This window comes from Mugil cephalus, chromosome 15 (genome assembly GCF_022458985.1).
Source record: "Mugil cephalus isolate CIBA_MC_2020 chromosome 15, CIBA_Mcephalus_1.1, whole genome shotgun sequence".
NCBI classification, from domain to species: domain Eukaryota; kingdom Metazoa; phylum Chordata; class Actinopteri; order Mugiliformes; family Mugilidae; genus Mugil; species Mugil cephalus.
Genome location: NC_061784.1, coordinates 1,767,523 through 1,788,245, shown reverse-complemented (window position 1 = coordinate 1,788,245; position 20,723 = coordinate 1,767,523). Strand labels below are relative to the sequence as shown.

The 20,723-nt window shown below is 40.4% G+C and overlaps 1 protein-coding gene across 5 annotated transcripts in view; it reads right to left on the bottom strand.

The window, feature by feature from the left end:
* The window catches only part of ephb4a (eph receptor B4a), a 38,373-nt gene extending 21,071 nt beyond the window's left edge, over positions 1-17,302 (bottom strand). Inside the window, exons 1-2 of one of the 5 annotated variants that reach the window (XM_047606880.1) lie at positions 16,725-17,301; positions 16,414-16,502 (exon numbers count right to left, since the gene is read on the bottom strand). In XM_047606880.1, the coding sequence (XP_047462836.1) occupies positions 16,414-16,492 (79 nt within the window). In that variant the 5' untranslated portion in view covers positions 16,493-16,502; positions 16,725-17,301. Of the gene's footprint in view, positions 1-132; positions 235-16,413 lie in introns of those variants that run through there. The other 4 variants (XM_047606883.1, XM_047606879.1, XM_047606881.1 and 1 more) reach the window with 4 other exon arrangements.
* Between the last annotated feature and the right edge of the window lie 3,421 nt (positions 17,303-20,723).

Below are 20,723 nucleotides of genomic sequence, written 5' to 3'. Positions count from 1 at the left end.
GAATAGAAAAAGAAGAAATGCCAGGAGATTTTGAATTTATAGATGACAAATGTATTGTTGTGTTTTAAAGGGGTTAATAAGGCCTTCAGCCTATGTATAACCTTGGGAAGAATCAAGAAGAGTGTTACTTACGCTCTCTCACCATATCAGAAGTTGTCTTTCGCTTCGCTACAGCTTGCTCACAGATTAGGACACATTACACCCTAATATCTCACATGCTGGAGACCAGATAAAGTTAATCGGCTACACATAGAAACTCACTGACACATGAGAGGCAGTACTCCTCCCCACTGTCTTACGGGCGGGGTCTAGGTAGAATAAGGTCACTGTACGTCCCTGAAGTGGAGCTTTTGGTTCTTTTTACCCCTAATGTGAACTGACCAAAGCCTCAGCGCTGAAATCAATATCTATTCTCTGTGTACCAAATAAATATCCAAAACGTGAGAAATTGTCGCGTGATTTGTGCGTAGGTGAACTACCCTTTCCAAACAGTATAAAGATCCTGGGCTGAAGGAGAGGAAAATATCCTCCTTGGACAGTATAAAAAATACAACGACTTATCCGAATGATTTCACTACAACAGCTGCCTTTGGCAACATGCTCTAGCTTGTGGAAGTGCACTGCACTACTGTGGACTCAGTTCTTTCTTTTAATATTAAATCTATGCATCATATGATACCACATGAAACCAAGAATACCCTCAGAAGTACAAGCTGTGGAGTAATTTCTTTACATGAGGGTTACTGTTAACAATAACTGAGAATCTCATGTGTAAAAGAGGAGATACAGCTATCACAAGTAATTTTGCAAAACCAATACCCTACGATCAGACATGGCCCCAGAGCATTGGGCAATTTGATACCTCCATGTTTCGCATTTAAAAATAAAGCAATGTATCAATAATTCAAAATGTTTAGAAATGGTTTTATTTGCTCTCTTGCCAAGAATTGGGGCTGGGTTAGGATTTCTCAGAAGTGGTTCGTGTTCAATGTGGCTGAATGTCCATGTGCAGAGAAAAGGTGGCCTTGTTGGAGAGAGCAGGGAGACGTGACAGTGTTTAAAATGCACATTTTAAGACAGTCTCTCCAGGGAGAAACAGACAGTGTTGTATTGAGTTGGTCACAAGAAAAGTGCCACACATTGTAAAAAAAAACACATAAATAGAGAGAGAGGAGCAGAAGGCCAGGCTCCTCTCTCAGGTCCACTCAGCTGCTCAATTACAGCATGAATTGGGTGTGAAGTTGAATGAAGTTGGTTTTGGAAAGTTACAGATAACGGGCGCCACAGATTCCTAGCTATAAGGTGTTAGAGGAAGGGGATTTGTGAAACTACAATTCAGTCAAACCGTTAATCCAGCTTTAGATGAGAGTATTGATACTGTTGTCATGTCTGTACGGTAAACTAAGCCATAGAGGTGGTAGCAATTGTGCTCCAGGTATTACTGACCATATATTTCAAGGTTTCAAGAACATTGTTGACTGATGTAGGTTATCAACTACAGTGCAAAAAATAAAAAAGTGATTTCCCTTCACGTGTTGGCCGTGTTTAGTGTCATGTGGCGAGTGTATGTTATAGTGTCTGCAAGTCAACATCAATGTTTAGAAAATTGTGCGGTGAATGTATGAGTGGTGAAAACCATGTTTGTGTGTATTTCACAGGAGTTGTGTCTAGAGAGATTAGACATCAGCTTCCCGTAGTTCCTGTCCCCTTCCTGTCTCCTGGTCGGGTGGAGGCCGGCCGCCAACACACACACACACACACACACACACACATACATCATTCACATGCACAGTAAGCTGAGCAGGACACTGTTTGACTCTTCGTCTGCTGTATAACAAAGACCTCCCCAGGCACATGTGGATGAGCTCAGCCACTAGTATGTGTAAAGTTGTCGTAAGATGAAAGGAGCAAGGATGAGGTGAAGAAAAGGTGTCGATGTTTGACACTTTTGTCCTTTCTTGTCTGAAGGCACGCATATCAATAAGTGTTGTGGTTGGTCTTTGTCCCAGGACAGGATGTGACCCAGTTAGTGAGGAAGCTTCATACTGGACAGAAACCAAAGATAGTACTTGAGTGGTGTGAATCAAGTCAACTGAAACAAAACCTCAAGGATTAAGACCCAGACACCTGACCGCTGAGTGTTTGGGCTTAGGTCTACAAGGCCATAAGTCAGTATGTTAACCAGAGGGCGACCGATTCATCAGCTGGCCGATTTTATCGGCTGATATTTGACCTTTTTTAATCCATCGGCATCGGTCGATGGTTGTGGCCGATATGGCCAATTTAAATTTTTTCACGTCTGCGGGCAGCCCACTGTTATTGATGCGGTGGATCGTGCAGCCACTGCATGAGAAGCACCCAAGCCAAAACTTTTTTGAACACACAATTCTCCTGGGAGAACAGGTAAGGCTTGAATTCTCATCTTTCAAAGTCATAGACAATAAGCATATATTTACCTTTTTATGGGTACATTATTAAATGGAGCCTTAAACGGTGGGGAAATTATAGCAAGCCTTCGACCAACTGTAGCTTATAGGTAACTTGACATTACCATTAAAACCATCACCCGTGACGTTGTGAGTTCGGTTTTATTTTTCTGTTGTCGCAGTTGCAGAATTTGAACTGTTTGTGTGTGACAGTGATAGTAACAGGGTGTGTGTGGGCTAATACTGTGTATCTACCATTGATATTTTTTTCTGTTTTTACATAAATATATGTCAAGAGAAAAGTTATGTTTGTTACATAAATGTTCTTTGAAAAAGTTCGCTACCATTGTGCACCATATTGTTAATTTATATTTTTTCAGTTTTTATGTAGGCTATATATACGTTAAGAGAAGAATTATGTTTGTTATATAAATGTTCCTTGAACAACCATTGTGCACTAAATTGTTAATTTATATTTTTTATATATTTTTTTGTCTATTTGTTTTCTATTTATCAATAAAAGTTGTGTTGACTTCAGAATTTTTTTGCATCCTTTGTTATTAGTATGTCATTTTATTATGAATTATTATAAATAGAAGGGGAACTTTCAATTATCGGCCAGACAAATCGGCAGCAGACATCAGCCATCGGCTGACCAACGTCTAAAACATCGGCAAACTAATTATTGCCTTAATCTGACTTTAACTGGACAGTTGTCCCATACCGTGCCTTGGCATGGCATGGGACAACTGGCCGTTTCCAGGTCAAGACGTGTTCTCCTGAGTATGTCACAGAATTGTCACAGGAGATCTCAAATGAAAAGATGCCCTGACTTCTCCCCTTTAGCTGATAATACATTCATACTAGAACTGTCTGCACAAGAAGTTGTTGTTCAGCTGAAGCTATGCTCCAATCCCCTCCCTGGACAAATCACCTCTTTAATCTTTTAATTGTGTTAAATGTGAATACAAGTAGTGTCTGTGATGCAGTCCTATTCTCTTTTAATAAACCAGTGGAAGGATTGCATTTTTAAATAATAGTAAATATTTACTTCTAATAGCAGTGGTGTAAAATATTTTGACCTTAATATTAAATGCGAGGTTAAGGTTAAGAGGATATGAGCCATCAACTTGGGTTGGGACTTTTTTATGTCACTGCCTAAAAGTAATGAGGTTTGACATTTGGTGTCACCTGATGCCTCTCAGCGAGAGGGTACGGGTTCGAGTCCAGTGAAGTTTGCATGTTCTCCCTGTGTCTGCGTGGGTTTTCTCTGGGTACTTCGGTTTCCTCCCACCTCCAAAGACATGCTCGTTAGGCTGATTGATGACCCTAAACTGACCCAAGGTGTGCGTGTGAGTGCGGATGGTTGTTTGTCTCTGTGTTAGCCCTGAGATAGGCTGGCAACCTGTCCAGGGTGTACCCCGCCTCTCACCTGATGCAACCAGCAACCCCCACGACTCTAGTGAGGATGAAGCGGCTGTAGAAGATGAGATGAGACATGCATTACATTGTTTTACAAGGTATTTCAGTGGACACCATGGTGCTCCTGCTCATCCTGTCATTTATCAGGAGGTATTTTCTTTTTAACGCTTTCAGTTTGTTGATGATCTGTCGAATGGACTCGTCAAACCCCCGCACTTTCAAAAGGCTGGTGATATTCCAATAAATCACTGTGTCCTGCATGGTGCCTGGTATCTGCCGCCGAATCTCCTCTTCTCCTCTCAGATCTCATAGTCTTGCCAGTGCGCTGCCATGATTGATAAAAAAAGGTGTGCTATATTGCTATACAAGCTGTATATAAACACACACGCATTCCCTGATTGGTGCAATTTCCCGAATATGACGTAGGGCTAATTCACTTATGCGCTTCCATTAACGATCAAGTAACAACACATCTGATTTGTTTGATTGAAAAAAAAAATGGACAAAAATCTCTGCCTTTCAGAGATCCATCTCGGGGGGACTAAAAGGAAGACTGATCTTATGGGACTAGACCAAAAGTTTGCAGGTACATCAACATCACGGTGTAAATTAGCAGGTCGACACAAGATGCCTGGTCACACTGCAGCCAAGTGGATAAAATCCAAGGTCAACTGCTTGGTCATTTGACCCGGGTTGAAACAGGTCAACCTTTCACATTGCATGAAACCTGGGTTTTCCATGTAGTGTGAAAGGGGGTAAAGTGATCTATTTAATTTAATTCAAAATATTACTTCTGGAGGGTACGCTGGATCTTTCAAAACTTCTGCTTTTACTCATGCCATGCTGCTGTGAAATAAAGAATATGGTGCAGGGTGCAAAAGAGACCCCAGCTGAGATGATGCCTAAATTAGAAAGTAGACAAAGCAGCGGCTTCTGAGGCAAAGTTCCTATTTAATCATTTCCAATGTAACCTGGAGACCAATTTCATTATGGAACTCCACGACTACAGCTGCCACTAGCGATTATTTTCATTATCAATTAATGTGCACAGCATTTCTTTTTTCCTTTTTTTTTTCAAATTAGTCACTTATTTTTGAAATGTCAAAGAAGATAGCAGAAGGTTTTTCTGCCAATAACTATTGGCATTTTAATAATTAAAAACATACTTTACAACAGTCAAAATAAGATGCAATTAATTCTCTGCCCATTATTTAATCCACTTATTGACTCTCCCACATCATTCTCATTTTCTCTCTAAACTCATTATGTATTATTTTATTTATCTGAAATGATAAGCAACCAAAGATTCTTATTTAAAATAAAAATAATCAATACACTAAGATTTAAAAAGTTAACCCACCACTATTCAGCCTTTTACTGTATTTCTGTATCTCGTTTAATTTCTTATTGGTAGCTGCTACTGTGGAAAGGAAATTAAAATTCCTTGAAATCAAGGTTACATGTTTTAATTAACGGGGCCAGGGATATATTTATTTATTAGTATGCACATAGTGATATTGCTGGAGTCCACTGGAATTAAAGAAATGTTCATTAATTCTGCATTATTATATTTGATATTCAAGAAATGTGCAAACCTGCTGAGGCATGCCAAATGTTTTATTCTTGAAACTCACGCTGTAAACTTTTCTGAGCATTATGTCTTTAATAACAGCCCAATGTCACAAGACTGAAGTAAAGTTTCTTGGTAAACAGAGCCGTACATTATGATTTAGCGCTTGGGTCTTTTAAAAGACTATTTCTGCGATGAAAGTCCTTCAGGTATGCCTCCATTAAAACATTTTACTTTGGTAGATTTTGTCAAAGGTCTGTTACAGCCACAAATTTGAAAAATCCACCTAGAGATTGTCCTTACATTTGAAATGAGTGGTGCGAGCAAGTCTAAACCCTGTGATCAGAGCTGCAAGAAGATAAGAAACACATGCCCATGTTTGGCAGCGATAACACACGTTTTTGGCTTGTTATCAATGATCAGCCACAACACTAAAACCAATAACAGGAGAAGTTAATAACATTGACCGTCTTGTGACAATTAAATGTTCAACTACACTTTTGGACATAGCATTCATGTGGATGTTACCTAGACCAGACCAGGCACCAGACCCCACCACATAGCAATGGCACTCAAAAACATGAAGAACACCACAAGGTGTTGACCTGGCCTCCAAATTCACTAGATCCCAAACTGATCAAGTATCTGTGGGATGATCCACAGAGGCCCCTCCCCTCAACCCACAGGACGCTATGGGGTCCTATACTACTTCTTAAATCTTTCTGACTCAGTTCACAGTTCTTAAACTACTACTTAAATCTACTTGACACATACAACTGAGTCAGAAAGATGACAACACAGGTCTGGTAACTTTCTACAGACACTTCACTGCCCTATAACCAGGTGCCATCAAATATCAGTTTTTATATGTGCGAAGTACCTTGGGTTGAATTTTCTTTTTGCATGAAAAATGCTATACAAATAATGTGTGATTTGATTTGATATAAAGGGATACAGCACCCCTATGTGAAATTTAGACACTCATTATACTCACCGAGTTGGAAGTAAGAAAAGGCATATTTAAATCAGTCCAGGTATTGTCCTAATCTGGCAGCGTAGCTGTTAGCTGTAGCTGTTAGCAGATATAGACTATATTCCAGCAAAGCACCGGAAGAGCACTGCTGCCAGGCACAAAGACACCATGCAGCACCTGAAAACCCCCAACTTCCATCAACACACCACCGTGACTTTTCACGGTGGTGTGTTGACCGCGAACGACTGGCTAATTGGCAACACTACATTACAGCGCCTATGCTAAGCTAAAGATAACGGCTGCGCTGCTGAACATTCAAATTTCATATAGGTATGGTGTATCCCTTTAACTAAACAGAATTAACTTGAAACAGTTCATATTTTAAGTACTTGCTCCAGCCTTAGAATCATGTCAACAATGTTATCATTACACATTTAAGTGTACCGAATCTCCTCTTCTCTACAGATACAGGGCAGCTGCCATAATCGATATAAAAGTGTGCCATATCGCTATACAAGCTGTATATAAACTAGGGATGGTCTGATCCGAACCACTGGATTGATATTGAGTCCGATCTGGGCCAAAATGACTGGATCAGGTATCGGATTTTTTTTATTAGAACCTGTCTGATTCAATCCATTAGCCCAAACTATCTCTTATATCCTCAACTTCACTTTGCACCACATGCCGTATCACTGTTGTTCAGCTGCCCCATGGTTGCAATGTGCCTATGTTTTATGTGCCATCATGTCTGCCGCTGGACGATTATGGAAAAAATACTAATCACGGTTATTTTGATTGATATTGAAATCACGATTAATAAACACAATTATTCATTGATTTATAATAAAAAGTATTTATTGAACCACCAAAACTCAACTTTAAACATAACTTTTTATAGCATAAATGTCACAGCCTCCGTTATCTCTTGCTGTCGCCGGGAGCCGGTGGGATTTGGAGTGGCATTGTAAAGAGTGTCCACAATGGAGGACTGTGTTGCGGTGCGTGGTTGACACGCTTTTTTGGGTCTTTTGCTCCTTCAGTACTTTGTCGTAGACCACTTAATGGCAGAACTTAACATAAATTTGTCGTGTTGCTTTGGGATGCAGAAACAACGGCGCAACAAACGTTACAAACAATCCCCTTCTGCTACAAGTCCGACAATCTGAATCCAAAATTTCTCCAAATGACCGAAGTCGTCCTACCTTTCTTTTCAACTAAAGGCTCAGGCCGGCTTTCTGCCACATTGTCAATAGCTCATTCCACAATTGATCCACACATGTTACATGCTTGCTGCAGCTGCATGGCACATAGGTGCGTTCACGGTGCTTTTACAGTGCAGGAACTTGCAAACATTATTAAAATTATATCATTTATATTTATTTATACACTGAAATTATTTATTTATTTTATTATTTATTTTATTTCAAACATTAATATGGTGCAGGTGGTGCAGTGTTTACAAATGCTGTTAAAAGCTATGCGAGTTAATAAAGTCATATCATAACTTCAGCTGTGGTCACACATTTACCTTCTTTCTTTTGGGGACCAGAATAGCTGTCGTACTGTGATGTTTCTAGAAGTCAGTATCAAGCAAATTACATCCACGTATCATTAACAACTTTTAGAGTGACAAAAACAAACATATTAGTATAGGATCGGTACCGGCCGATCCTCAAGGCTGCAGTATCGGTATCGGATGTGAAAAAGTGGTATCGAGCCATCCCTAATATAAACACAGGTGTGCAGGCGCAGTTCACATCAAGATGCCCTGGCATGATTTCCCGAACATGACATAGGACAAATTCATGTGTTTCCATTAATGATCATGTAACAACACATTTGATTTGTTTGATTGAAAAAATGGACAAAAATCTCTGTCCTTCAGGGATTGGTCTCTTATGGGAGTAGACCAGAACTGCTCTGTAGCCTTGGATCTTCTACAATGACACGGTCAGGCCAGCCGTCCAATGACAAAATCTGAATGTGACAGGCAGGTACATCAATGTCATCGTGTAAATTAGCGGGTTGACGCAGCATTCCTGTTCACATCGAAGCTGAGCATAGCCAAGCCGATAAAATCCCGGGTCGACCCAGGTTACACAAAATATGAATTTGTGCGATGTGAAAGGGTCGCTAAGAAGTTTGATGTGAAAGGGGCTCCATTATTACACCGTGAAAATTGAACTGAAGCTTGGTTTTAAAAATCTATAATGCAAATCAAATTTCCAGGTTCGTCACACAGTGCTGAAATCTGGGAGGCCACTCCTGTGATGCCTGTATCTTCCAGTAATTACACCAGATAGTTCCGATAAGATAAATACAGAGAAATTATTAGCCAGATCCTGTTTTGTGCCATTTACTCATTACTACATGACAACATGACATTATTCAACTCGGCTTGGGATAAAACACACACAGCTAAATTTCTGATGGATCTCACAAACTCTTCATGAGCCCCAAAAATGTCTACTGCTGTCCTTAAAGGTAGTTTTTCATCAAAACCTTTATGAAAGCAGAATTGACAATTCATTTTGAGTGGAAATAATGTAGAAGAACCACATACATGCAGCTTTCAGTGACTAATCTGCTGTGGGAGGTGGACAGCTTGAAGCTAACAGTACTCTAGCTAAATAAACCATCGAAGGATTGACACATCTAAGTAAAGATACAAGAGAACAGACTCCCGGCAAGAATAAGTACAAAGACTATTCATTTGCTTCCTCAGCCTCAGCTTTCAGCAGGGGGTGGATTGAGCAGGTTACAAACAGTTTAAATTTCAAAACTGCACTTTTGCTCCATCTCAATGATATAAAGGCTCTTTTGTGTTTGGATATGGTTGATAGGCAAAGGGGCGTCCAAAAATAAGGCACCAAGCTGCCAAAGAGAAGTGTTTAATACTTGTTAAACTGAAATGACCCACTACATTTTGGAGCATGACTCCCTCTTAAAGCTCTTAGCTGTGTGAGTGCTGTGGGAGGACTAGTGCATAGGGATGCTGTATATAGCGGATGCCACTACGTTCAGAGCTCTATATGAAAGCAGCCCCTGAGAGAAATGCTCAAGATGTGTGAAAGGTAGAAGCAAATATGTACGTGCTCTCTAGGCTGATGTCGAACCAAACGAATTGCATTTTAACTTAAAACGGGCATATCAAACACAAGATGTAGGTCAACCTGTGACGCAGGGTGGAAAATATCCCAGCCTCAAATCGAATCAAGTCGGCTGATGCTTCAAGCAGAGAAATGTTTAAATCAGGGTTGCTTTTTTTTAATCAATTCTTGCACATCCAGCCCCAGACGTCTCACCAGCCTTCTTTCCCTTCAAGATTTCATTCTATTTTTGAATGTAGCGACAAAAACATCACAAGGCATAGCACAACAATGGAACGCAGCAGCGTTTCACAAAGGATTTTCTTCCAGCACAATGTTCAGCGTGCCTCGAGTAACAGCTGTGATTAGCACGCAAGATAAATGAGAAAGATGGACCTGAGATAAATAGCTCCTTCGCTGTTGTTGTCTTCTAATTAAGGGCCTTTTTAATCCCTTTATTATAATCACACATTCAGCCCATTGCATATATCTCACATCTAGCCCCAGGTGTGTGTGATTAAAGAATGAAGATAGGCAGCACCCATACTTTGCTCATTATGCCCTGTGCAGACTTGCAGATGCTAGCACCCTCCCTGCCCTCTCTGCACTTGCTCTTTTGGTTTCGTTGACTCATGCCGGTCTCCCCATCTTTCCTTGACTCACTTCAAAGAGAACCCCCATCCCTCTAAAAGTGCCATTCTCCTTGGTGCTTATGGCTGATAGGCTGTGGCCTCATTCCCTCTCTGCTGCAGCCTGTACCCATTGTGTCCCACTCTCAGAGAGTAGTGTGTGGGTGGAGGACAGACTGGCTCTCCAAAGTGAATGCCTGACATGGATGTATGGGCTGGGGGTGTATCCTATCACCAAGCCAAACTATCATCCACCTGCAACTCCCAGCTGCCATATCCATACTTCCCTAAGAGGGGGAGAGGGCGTGATGGAGAGAGACACGGACTGAGAGTACTTGTGGCACTCGGATGCCTGTTTAACTCTTGAGGAAGCTAATCATCGGATTGAGGTACTGAGGATGATGGGCTACAGGCTTTCAGAGAGGGGGGAGGTTGCTTTAAATGCAAATCCCTTTCTTATAAAAATCGGTTCCATTTAAAAGGATTTCTGGGAAGCGATCCACATTTCCACGGCAGGGGAGACAGTCAGCAAGAGAAAACAGCATAGCAGCAGTCAAACATCAAGGAGACAGAGGACGTGGAAAGAGTAGCAAAAGAAAAGGGTACATGACTGTGAAAGAAGGGATTGGGGCTCAAGTAAGGCCTCTTAGATAAAAACATCCTTTCTACATTTGAGACACTTAGCCAGGTTTAGTTTAGACTGAGCAGCATTACGCTATTCATCATGCTAGTTGTGCTACGAAGGAGTCAGGAGGTGAAAGAATAAACAGAAGACAGACGTTACAAAAAATGTGAAGACATCCTGCTGTTTTTGGGAGGGTGGACCTCCGTCTCACCTTCCTCCTTAGGGTGGTCAACTATCAGAAGACAGAATAAATATGAGTCCTGAATGTTTGGTTTAACTCCATATTAAGGCATTACTGTTAGAAGTGGATTTATGTCTACGTGCTCACACTCCGCACAGGTTCCTCCAGTTTTTCTCCATCTGCTGATGCGTACTTGTAGGGTTAACCTTGCTTTTTTCAGTGATGACTGTTAAAAAGTTTATTGAAAATAAATATGAATAAGTTACCATTTTATACATGAGTTTACAGAGTTTTCCAATATCGCATTACTGGAATTTATGTTACTTTTCTTATTTTGTATTTTTTATTGACAACATGCCAGCATTAGAATTCCAACTAATTCTCTTACAACCCTAATGAGAAGTATGCTCCATGTTCTTGGCTGAATTTGAGCAACTGGTGGCTTTTGCAGAATTTGTTTCAAATAAGGACACAACAACCTCACACAAAGAACTCGCTCATGTTGCACGTGTCCAGGAAAAAAAAGTTGCACTTAAACGCTCCACAAAGACTATGGCTAATGTCCAGCTGGCATGACAGGAAATACACTATTATGGGAAACTGGAAAAGCTACTACTATTACTGTTGACAGAGCTACACAGCTGGCCTCTCCTGAATCGTGCAGGCCAGTAGGTCTACATTTTATTAAATTCACGCAGGAAAAATATTTGTGTGCTTTAATTAGACTATATGAAATGTACATGCAATGTAAAACCACAGAAGTGTGCCCTTTGAACTCCACACTTTGTTTCTTAAGTCATGTTTAGGCCAAACATCATGACAGATCCGTATTCTTCAGTGACTAGAACTGCACCTTTTTTAATCCAGGTCCCATCTTGAAAGAGACAAATATAGAGGCTGTGTGTTTTTTTTTGTTTTTTTTTCTTCATTCATGTAAACGCCTGATATGAACACAATATCAACGACGCCTCAACCCTGTAGACCCCGACATTTCATACCAACAACAACATCATCAATCAGTGCGTTTGATGCACAGCTTAATCAAGCTATGCTCGAAATTCAACTTTCTGACTACGGTCCTTGTCCCAGTTTACATGCAGCGGGGAAAATTGAATAACTGACGGGAACATGTCCTCCTCCTCCACATTAGGTGGCGATATGTGCCTTTCCAGCAAGTTAATACCATGTTAATACAGTCCCCTTTCCGATTGACCTACTACATCATATAATAAACACAAGTTGTTCATGCAGCAGACCGGCATTTCAACAACCAGATGGATAATAGTACACTTTTTTTAATATCATACGTAATGTGTGCGCTACTTCTGGACGGACAGACGGTTCTTTTACCAGCTCTACCGGCTCTCTTGGATGTTTTTGTTCCAGGGTCACATGCCAGCACAGTGTTTCTGGAACATGCGCACACGCATTACCCGATTGTAGTCCGATTAAGCTTATACATGGCAAAACCGAATTCCACTTGCATTATCTGGGTGTCTCAATCAGATAAGGAGAACTGTGATTTTAGTTGGAGTAACTTGTTTACACGCGCTTGGCCTAAGTTCTCTAGTTAGAGTCCAATTAAAGGAATAATTCGTTTTTTTTCACATGCATGTAAATGCACTGAATGTTGGACTTGAACTATTTAGCTGAAAAGCCAGCGACAGGTGTCCGACTAGTGCTAATAGTGCAGGACACACCGGAAAAATCAAGGCATGCTCACCAACAGCCAGCTGTCGCCTTGGTATGTCACAGGCCTAAGACAAACTGCAGAGGAGATGTTGGCCTCTGTAACTGTTTGAACCCAACCATCACCAATCAACTGCCTTGCTTGGGAAATATGGCCACTCATGGACTTACAGTATGTTTTAAATTTACTACGTGCATATCTCCTGTTTCGCCTCTGGACCACCAGCCTGTGACAGCTCATTGTTCATCCTGGTGCATGAACATGTATCTATGAGCTGTCAAATAAAAAGACTCTAATGCCACCTCTTCAGTCTCCTTTAGAGTTGCTTTAGTTCAAATGAGAGTATATAAAGTTAGCAAGGGAAGCTTCAAAAGACAAGGCCTTACCTAAACAATATTACAGTGGCAGCTGCACTCTCTTGTCTCTTGTTGCATCCCATTTGAAAAGATGACTTGTAAATAAAGGAAAGTAACAGCTGCAACAACACTCCATATTGCAGAAGACATACTCACTGTTGCCAGAGTCAAGAAAGATGGATTTACAATTTTGAACTGCACGTGCTAAGAAGAAGCATCTCAGACAAAAATAAACTTGTGTATTTCTGTGCTCGACAGCAGTGTTGAGCAGACATTTACATAGCATATCGTACCACCACAGGTCTGTGTTCAAACAGCACCAACAGACGTATCAAGAACTTTTGTGTTTTTCAAACGTGTTTCAAATATAAGAAACCCCAAAATAAAACTGAATTAACACAAAAAAAAGAATAATGACGGTCACAAAATGTGCAATAAGGACTGTGACCAACCTCAAATTTACATATAGGGGAAACATAAATGCCATATTCCCACCACATTTCTTCATTTTTTTTTTTGAAGATAAAGTGGTTCTTTAAGTGCACCATTAAAGTTTAATGGCATCCACAGGCAATAGAAACACACATTAATATGCATTCCCCCCCCCCCCCCCCCAACTTTGCCAGTTGAAATCGGTTTTAAATAAATCATTCTAAGAAGGGCCGTCAATGGACCTCAGACGTTCATGCAGATGATTCAGTTACTCTCAAAATAAGGCCTTTAAGGCATATATATTAGAGAGAAGTGATCACTTCTGACGACAGTGTTGGTGTCGTTAAAGCTCTGGACCTGAACAGGTGGAAAAGACTGCAGTGCCTCAGTCAGCGGCTACATCTTGCAATCGGTAAGAAAGAGAAACTGTATGTGCAGGGAATAAAGAGCAGTTGTGAGAAAAAAGGGATACTTTATAGGTTGGGTCGGTGCGTGGGAGTATAAGGAATCATTATGGCTTACATTTATGAAGTCAGATATTTGTATAGTAGGTTTACAGTAGAGTGACTAAACGAACAAGCATTTTATTTTTAGGGTGTTGGTTATACTTTTCTGGGAATCATACATTTTTTTATATGCAAGGTGAGGCAGAGCAAGTGTTTGTTTTTCCTGTGAGTGTGTGCGCGCATCCCTATTGTGTGTTATTAATTTCTAGCCAAAGTAATTATCTGATCAAGAGGCCTGTGTTTTAATCTTCATAGAGACCGAGGGAAGAGAGATCCATGCACTGAACAAGCAAGTGGTGTGTGTAAGTGAGTCATTTATCTGTTAGTTGGAAAAGGAGGAGAGATTTGGCAGCTGTGAGCTTCATCTGCCCTCCCATCAGTTCATTACAGAATTCCCTACTAGGTGCAGAACAAGGGGGAGAATGATCCAGAGAGTGCTGGCAGAGGAGTGGGCCATTACCCTAGACACGAAAACCAGACATCTTGTTCACACTTGGCAAGACACAGATGTTCTGGAGACGGCCGACAAGGCGCTACTAAACCCCAGCTCCCGTATACAGTACGCCTGTTCTCCACCATGGCGTCGGAGTCACACCTGTTTGGGACCAGCTTGTTGTAAACTCAAAAAAAGGTGATACAGGGCCAAGTCCATTGAGACTGTTCAAGTTTTTCCTCAACGTTTCCAACACCAAACACCTAAGGGACATCCCCATCCGCATACTCTTCTGAGGTTAAGTACGTCCCAGAGAAAAAAGCAGAAGAACATAAATTCTGAGTTGAGTCAGAGGTCAGGTCTCAACTGCAAAACCTGCAGCCCCAGCTGGAGGGGCTCCAGCTCCCGTAATGGACTGATTCCTGGCTCCCAGAAAACTCTGACCAAAATTAAGTGTTTGGGAAAATCCCAAACTTCCATCTTCAAATACAAAGTCAACAATATCTTTCCCGCAAGAATTCAGACTCTCAGTAGCTGCTGAAATTTGACATCTTCTTTTAATGGGCGTGTAGGCAGGACTAGCAAAACCCACTTGGTGTGTTTGTACAGTGTGTAACAGTAATTGTAAGTCTTCATAAGAAAAACGTTTGAGGTCTCAAACCAGAGGCAGCTGACAGATTTGTGTTCCTGCCATACAACACGTGAAGTCATGCATGTTCACAGTGTTCCTGTTTGCGCAGACTTTTGTTGGGAATGAGCAGACTTGGAGGAAAAGTTTCATTGTTAAAGAGCACCTTGTTATCACGGCAAGTTTATTTTTTTGAAGCTACAAATCATCAAGCAGCACATGTTGACAAATTAAGGAATGTCTGTCAGGTCAATGTTTTTGTGTTAATGTACGCATTTGATGTCGTTATCTAATGAGGAGGAATTGACACGATAACTGTGCGGCATCACTGCACACAGCTAGGCTGAACGCAGACAAAGCACAATGGCGAATAAACGCCTTCAGGACTTTACAGGTGAACAACAGCCTGCAGCCTACAAGGCAGTAAGGTAATTTTAAAACCCCTGCAGTTCGACAGCTCTTAAAGAACCCCAGTTGTGATCCTTTGATCCTCAGTAAACACAGGCCTATTATTTCCAAAAAACACAGTTTCTATCAAAGGTTTTGCGGCTGTTTTCTGCTGCGTTTTTAACAATTCAGTTTTCAGTTCACCCCAAAGAATCTTCCCATTATTGTCACACAAAAAAAAATAGAGACATGTCAGAAGATTGGAAATAAGTAACCACCCAGCCTTGTGGCTTGTCACTGAGACTCACTCTTTCACCACTGCATTAAGCAAATTATCCAGACACTGCCTCTGTTGTTATGCCGATAACGCTGCACAATAATCTCCTGTAAAGCCAGACCATTTCAAGCCATAATTTTCTTTAACATTATGACAGTAATTTTAGACTTTCTCCTTGTCTGGCTTACAAAGCTGGTTCAGGACAATTTGGTTGTTAATGCCACCAGAAATGGATATCAATTATGACCCCGATTACATATTTTACATATCTGCGTTCTTGATGTTTTTCATCAATGTAAAACTTAAAAAGACCCCCGTAGCTCTCTACATTAACCAACTGAAAATCACAGCAGGCCTGAATTAGCCTCTATGCACTGACTATTTTAGTATTTGATTTTTTTTTTTTTAAAGCTGGTTAAAGGTCCACTGAGAATGGGAACCTTTTGATGACTTGAAAGTGAAAATAGTGAGCTGGTCTTAGAAATGGCCTCTCTGTAGACCCTAAGAGGTTAAAAACAACACTAAGGCACAACTCTGTCAAAATAAACTATACAATTGACAGGGGTAAGAAATATTGGATTATCTCCATCCTCTACAGTCCACATATTTCTGTGATTATTCTGCTGAGATTTGGGTGCATTTCATCTGTAGTGTGGTGCACAGCATTCTTTTAAATTGTGGCTTTACTACACGGAGCAGGATGTGACACTAATTGACACTTTACCCAGACATGAAACCCCAGAAAACAAGGCAAGGCAAAAGAAAATAACAATCATCTTGACTCACCTTCCTCAGCAGTAGCCAGAAGAACCCAGTCCAGGAAGATGCACCACAGCAGCACAATCCTCTGATAGATCAGCTCCATAGTGTTAGTACTGGACGGCAAAAGATGAACCGAATTAAAAATCAAGTGGCACTGTCAGCTCGGCTGTGCTCCCACTGACCGCAGAGCAGTCTGCATTTAAAGTGGACTTCAGTTCAGAAAAGGCTCACACTGCAGCAGGAAAACACATCGGTGGAGAGTGAATATAAAGGCGCATTTAACTGTCTGGGTGTAGATACTTCAACAGCCTTATTTCAGCAGACGGTAAACTTGCCTAACTTTGTATTGTGGCGAAAGTCCGTGCAGAAAACAAGTCGGGAACACTGGTGCCGCTCCCCTGTCAGTACACAGTGTGCATGGTTTCAACTTGTCGGCTTTAATACGCTCTTTGTGCTTCACACGACTTCTCCCAAAAATTCACCCCCTCAGCTCGATGACCGAGCAGCCTGAATCCGCAACCAGGACTCCTCACTGTGTATCTGTTAGTTGCAGGGCTTCTCCTCATTATCAGTCGTTTCATGCCCTCTTCTACATCTTCTCGTCCTCCGGCAAAGTGCGCTTTGCTTTTCTCTTTTAGTCCTCCAAGCAATATTTGGCTTCGGGGAAAAAAATATCACGAAAGGTGGTGGGGATACTGCGCGATAGGTCTAGTCTGGCCTGGTTTTACGGGTAAAAATAGAATGAAACTGTGGCAAAATGTCTACTTTGTCCTCTGTATAAGTCGGCGGACTGGTAGAAGCGCGGAGGAAACTAAAAGTTGTCAGCTAAAGTAGCTCGTAGGACTGACTACAGTAGGCTGGCCACCGAGGACTCCATCGCCGCATCAAACCTGGAGTCGAATGGCAGCAGCAAGCTCCGCCCACTCTGGTTTCCACGGGATTTGGAACTTCCGGCAACTGCCTTCAAAATAAACCGTAGACCAGAAAATGTTGGTAAAGAAATAATGATCCAATACATTTTGCTGGCTTCATAGATGCTATAATACTATAATCCTTGCAAAATGGATGTATTGTATGTAATTTATTAATCCCATGCAAGGAAAGTGTCAAAGCAGAGAAAAAAAAAAAAGAAAAGCAATAGGGCAATAGGCGTATAATAAAGATGGGTCATTCCTACTATTTGATACCATTTCAGCCTGGTTTACTTTCATCAGAAAAAAGTTATATATATATATATTTATTTATTTATTTATTTATTTTTGAATTTTATCAGAAGAAGGACTCATTAAACTGTAAGCAAACTATACTGATCCAGCTCGGGATACAAAACAAGGACAAAATGTCCACTCTGTTACAGGACATCCTCATCTCTATTAATATGTTTTGAATGCACATTTATTCATTTTCTGAGAATTAAAATGTCCCTTGAAATATCAATTTTAACAAATTTTCACAAACAAGTTTATTCACAAAAAGTCTTACTCTATTTTTAGGCACAGTCTAATTTTAACACATTTCTTTTCGAATTAAAGGGAATTTCAGTGGAATTCTTTATTATTTTGTGAGCGAGTTCAATTTGGCAAGCCATACACTGCAAGTAAACACATTTAATTATCAAAAAATACACAAGTAACAGGGTGGACGAAGAGTAACGCTGGACAGGATGTAACAGGGTGGACTCCATATCAGTGAAAAACATATTTAATTAATGAAAGTCCAATAATAATAATTCCAATAATAAAATAACAATAAATCATTAATTATCATTTAACCCAGTCCCATCCAACCCCTCACACCCATACACAGGCAATAACAGATCTCATAAAGGAAATTCATTCATTAAAAAAAAAAAAAAAAACTTCAATAACAAACATAAGTCATTAGCATTATTAGCATCTCTGCGCCTATCTTTCTCTTTATTGGAGTATTGTTGCCTTCTTTAAGGGTCTGCATCTCAATGTGCCCTGTAGTTGCTTTTCTGCAGCAGACAATGGTGTCATTCCTTGACAAATACAAGCATGACATTTTTAACAATTCTTTTAGAAGTACATAGCTAGTAAATTCATAATCATTAATAATAAAAAAACAACAACACTTGCTGGAAAAAAAAAAAAAAAAAAAAAAAGCTCATCTACATTTCTTACTGTGCAAAACAGTAACAGGGTGCCCAGGGAAGATTTTTAACATATTTATGAACCATATTTTCAAAATTACCAAAAATTATCAGATTCTACTATAAATAATCATAACAGGGTGAACATGTTATGCGTTAGTCATCCTGTTTGTGTTCTTGTTTATTTCCACAAGCACCCTGTTGAAACGAAACAGGAAAACGATGATTTTATTTTGACAAGCAAATTCTTTTATAGAATATGTCTGCCTTGACTCAACAATTAAGTCCGTCTCCTTGCAAGCCCTACCATGCTGCTTCTGTCTTGTAGAAGACACCTGCAGGTAGATGGGGGTGCTTTCAAGCTCTGCCCTACAGAGCTGAGTTAATATTCTTAGTGTTGGCCCAGTGGGAAATAAATCGAATTGTGTAGCTGTACCTAAAGCTGACTAGAGAGTACATCCTCTATGTTTGATACAACGTATAATGACTCCCCACTTAAGGCAAGACATAGAGAGCACCACTGACACCCCAGAGGCCTTCATGGACACTGGGGATTAGAGGATATACAATCTGGTGGACTCCAATTAAGGTAAAGCTGAGGTCTGAAAAATGCAGATAGGTCAGCTTAGAGATTCGCCTGATTCATGATGCAGCCCTCCTGCAATCTTGTCAGAGAAAACATTGCGTTTTCTTACCTTGTATCATTAGCATTGCTGGCTAATAGGAAGGGGGTTGCACGCATTTGTGCCTCCATTTGAAGTTTGTATTGCTCTATGGCATCTTCTCTGAAATGTGTATATTTTTCTGCAACTTGTGATTCTGAACATGGTATATTTTAATGAGAGCCATAGCATTACAGATTCATTGCATGAGAGTTGCAGCAGCTTATTTTCTTATTTAATTTATGGTTGTATTCCTCAAGGGGAACCGAATGGAATCACTTCTTGAAGAAAAACTGGGAAAAGATGGCGGCATAAATAAGAGAGGATGCAAATTTTAAGTCTAAATGACAAAATGTAAATAAGATATTTGCAATTCAAGCCCGCTAACAAGGCCAGACCAGAGCTTAATTCGAGAGGGGCAAGATCACAGTTTTTCATTCTCCTGGGGTCAGCTTGTGTTCTTACTTTTATTTTTTGTGGCGTCTGTAATGGGAAAAAGGGGGAATAACTCTCATTCATTCAGTTATAGTATATGTTTTAATATCATCAAAACCTACCATGCTAGAGTTGTATCTCTCAAAATATGACTCATCTCTTCAATAATAATGAATCTTGAAAGACAAAAACAAAACATTAAAATGCTCAAGCGCGAGTCTATGATGAGGTGAAGATGATGAAAAGAATGGGTCTGTCTCTTATAATGCTGGTTCTCTTGACCCCTTCCTCAGATGAAATGACAGAAAAAGCCCAGTTAGTATTTTCAGTTTTTATTTGTGTACTCTGTGGTGCAACCAATATTCAATGGCATTGAAGTCAATAGGAAAAGCTCACTTTTATCATACTTTGTGTTCCTTACTTTATATGCCAGAATGTTGTATAAGTGGCTAGAAAGTCAAAACAGAATACATAAAGGCGATGCTTGGGGAATTCAGCTCACCAAAGCTGTCACTTTTACTGTATGCAGTGCAAGAATTTCTTCTCCATAGGCTTTAATCAGACTCTCACTTCCAGCACCAGAAAGCTGCAAAGGGAGCTCCAGGAGGAAATAATTGTCAACCAAACTAGACAGAGAAACGTCCTTGGGAAGGGTCATTTTTTTAATTCTTCACTCTATGTCTTCAGTTTGCAGACGCTTTCAGTGTAAGACAGAGGACCTTTGGGATGAGAGCGACCCACTGAAGGGAAAAAAACAAGGCTGTTTGTCAGCAGTTTGTGCACGCTTTGTTTATTTTTGTAGCCACTGACACGTGAATGTCATCCCAGTTTTACTGATTGCTTTGTACTAAAGGAAGACGAACAAGAGAAGAAGGTAAAGGAGCACAAGGAGTTTGCACTAGAAAAACAATCATGCCCTAAGAAAATGTGTGGCCATCTGATCACATTACACATTTACACTTTTTCTTCTGCCTCATTCTCTCTTCCAATTCCCCATGCTGTCAAAATCACTGCTTCATTCTCAATTTCAGTGTCACTACTTTCAACCAAAGATTTGGTTGGAATTTTCCATGTCATTGCAATTTGCTGTCGCTGGGCCTTTCACGCCATCTGTTGTGCAGCCT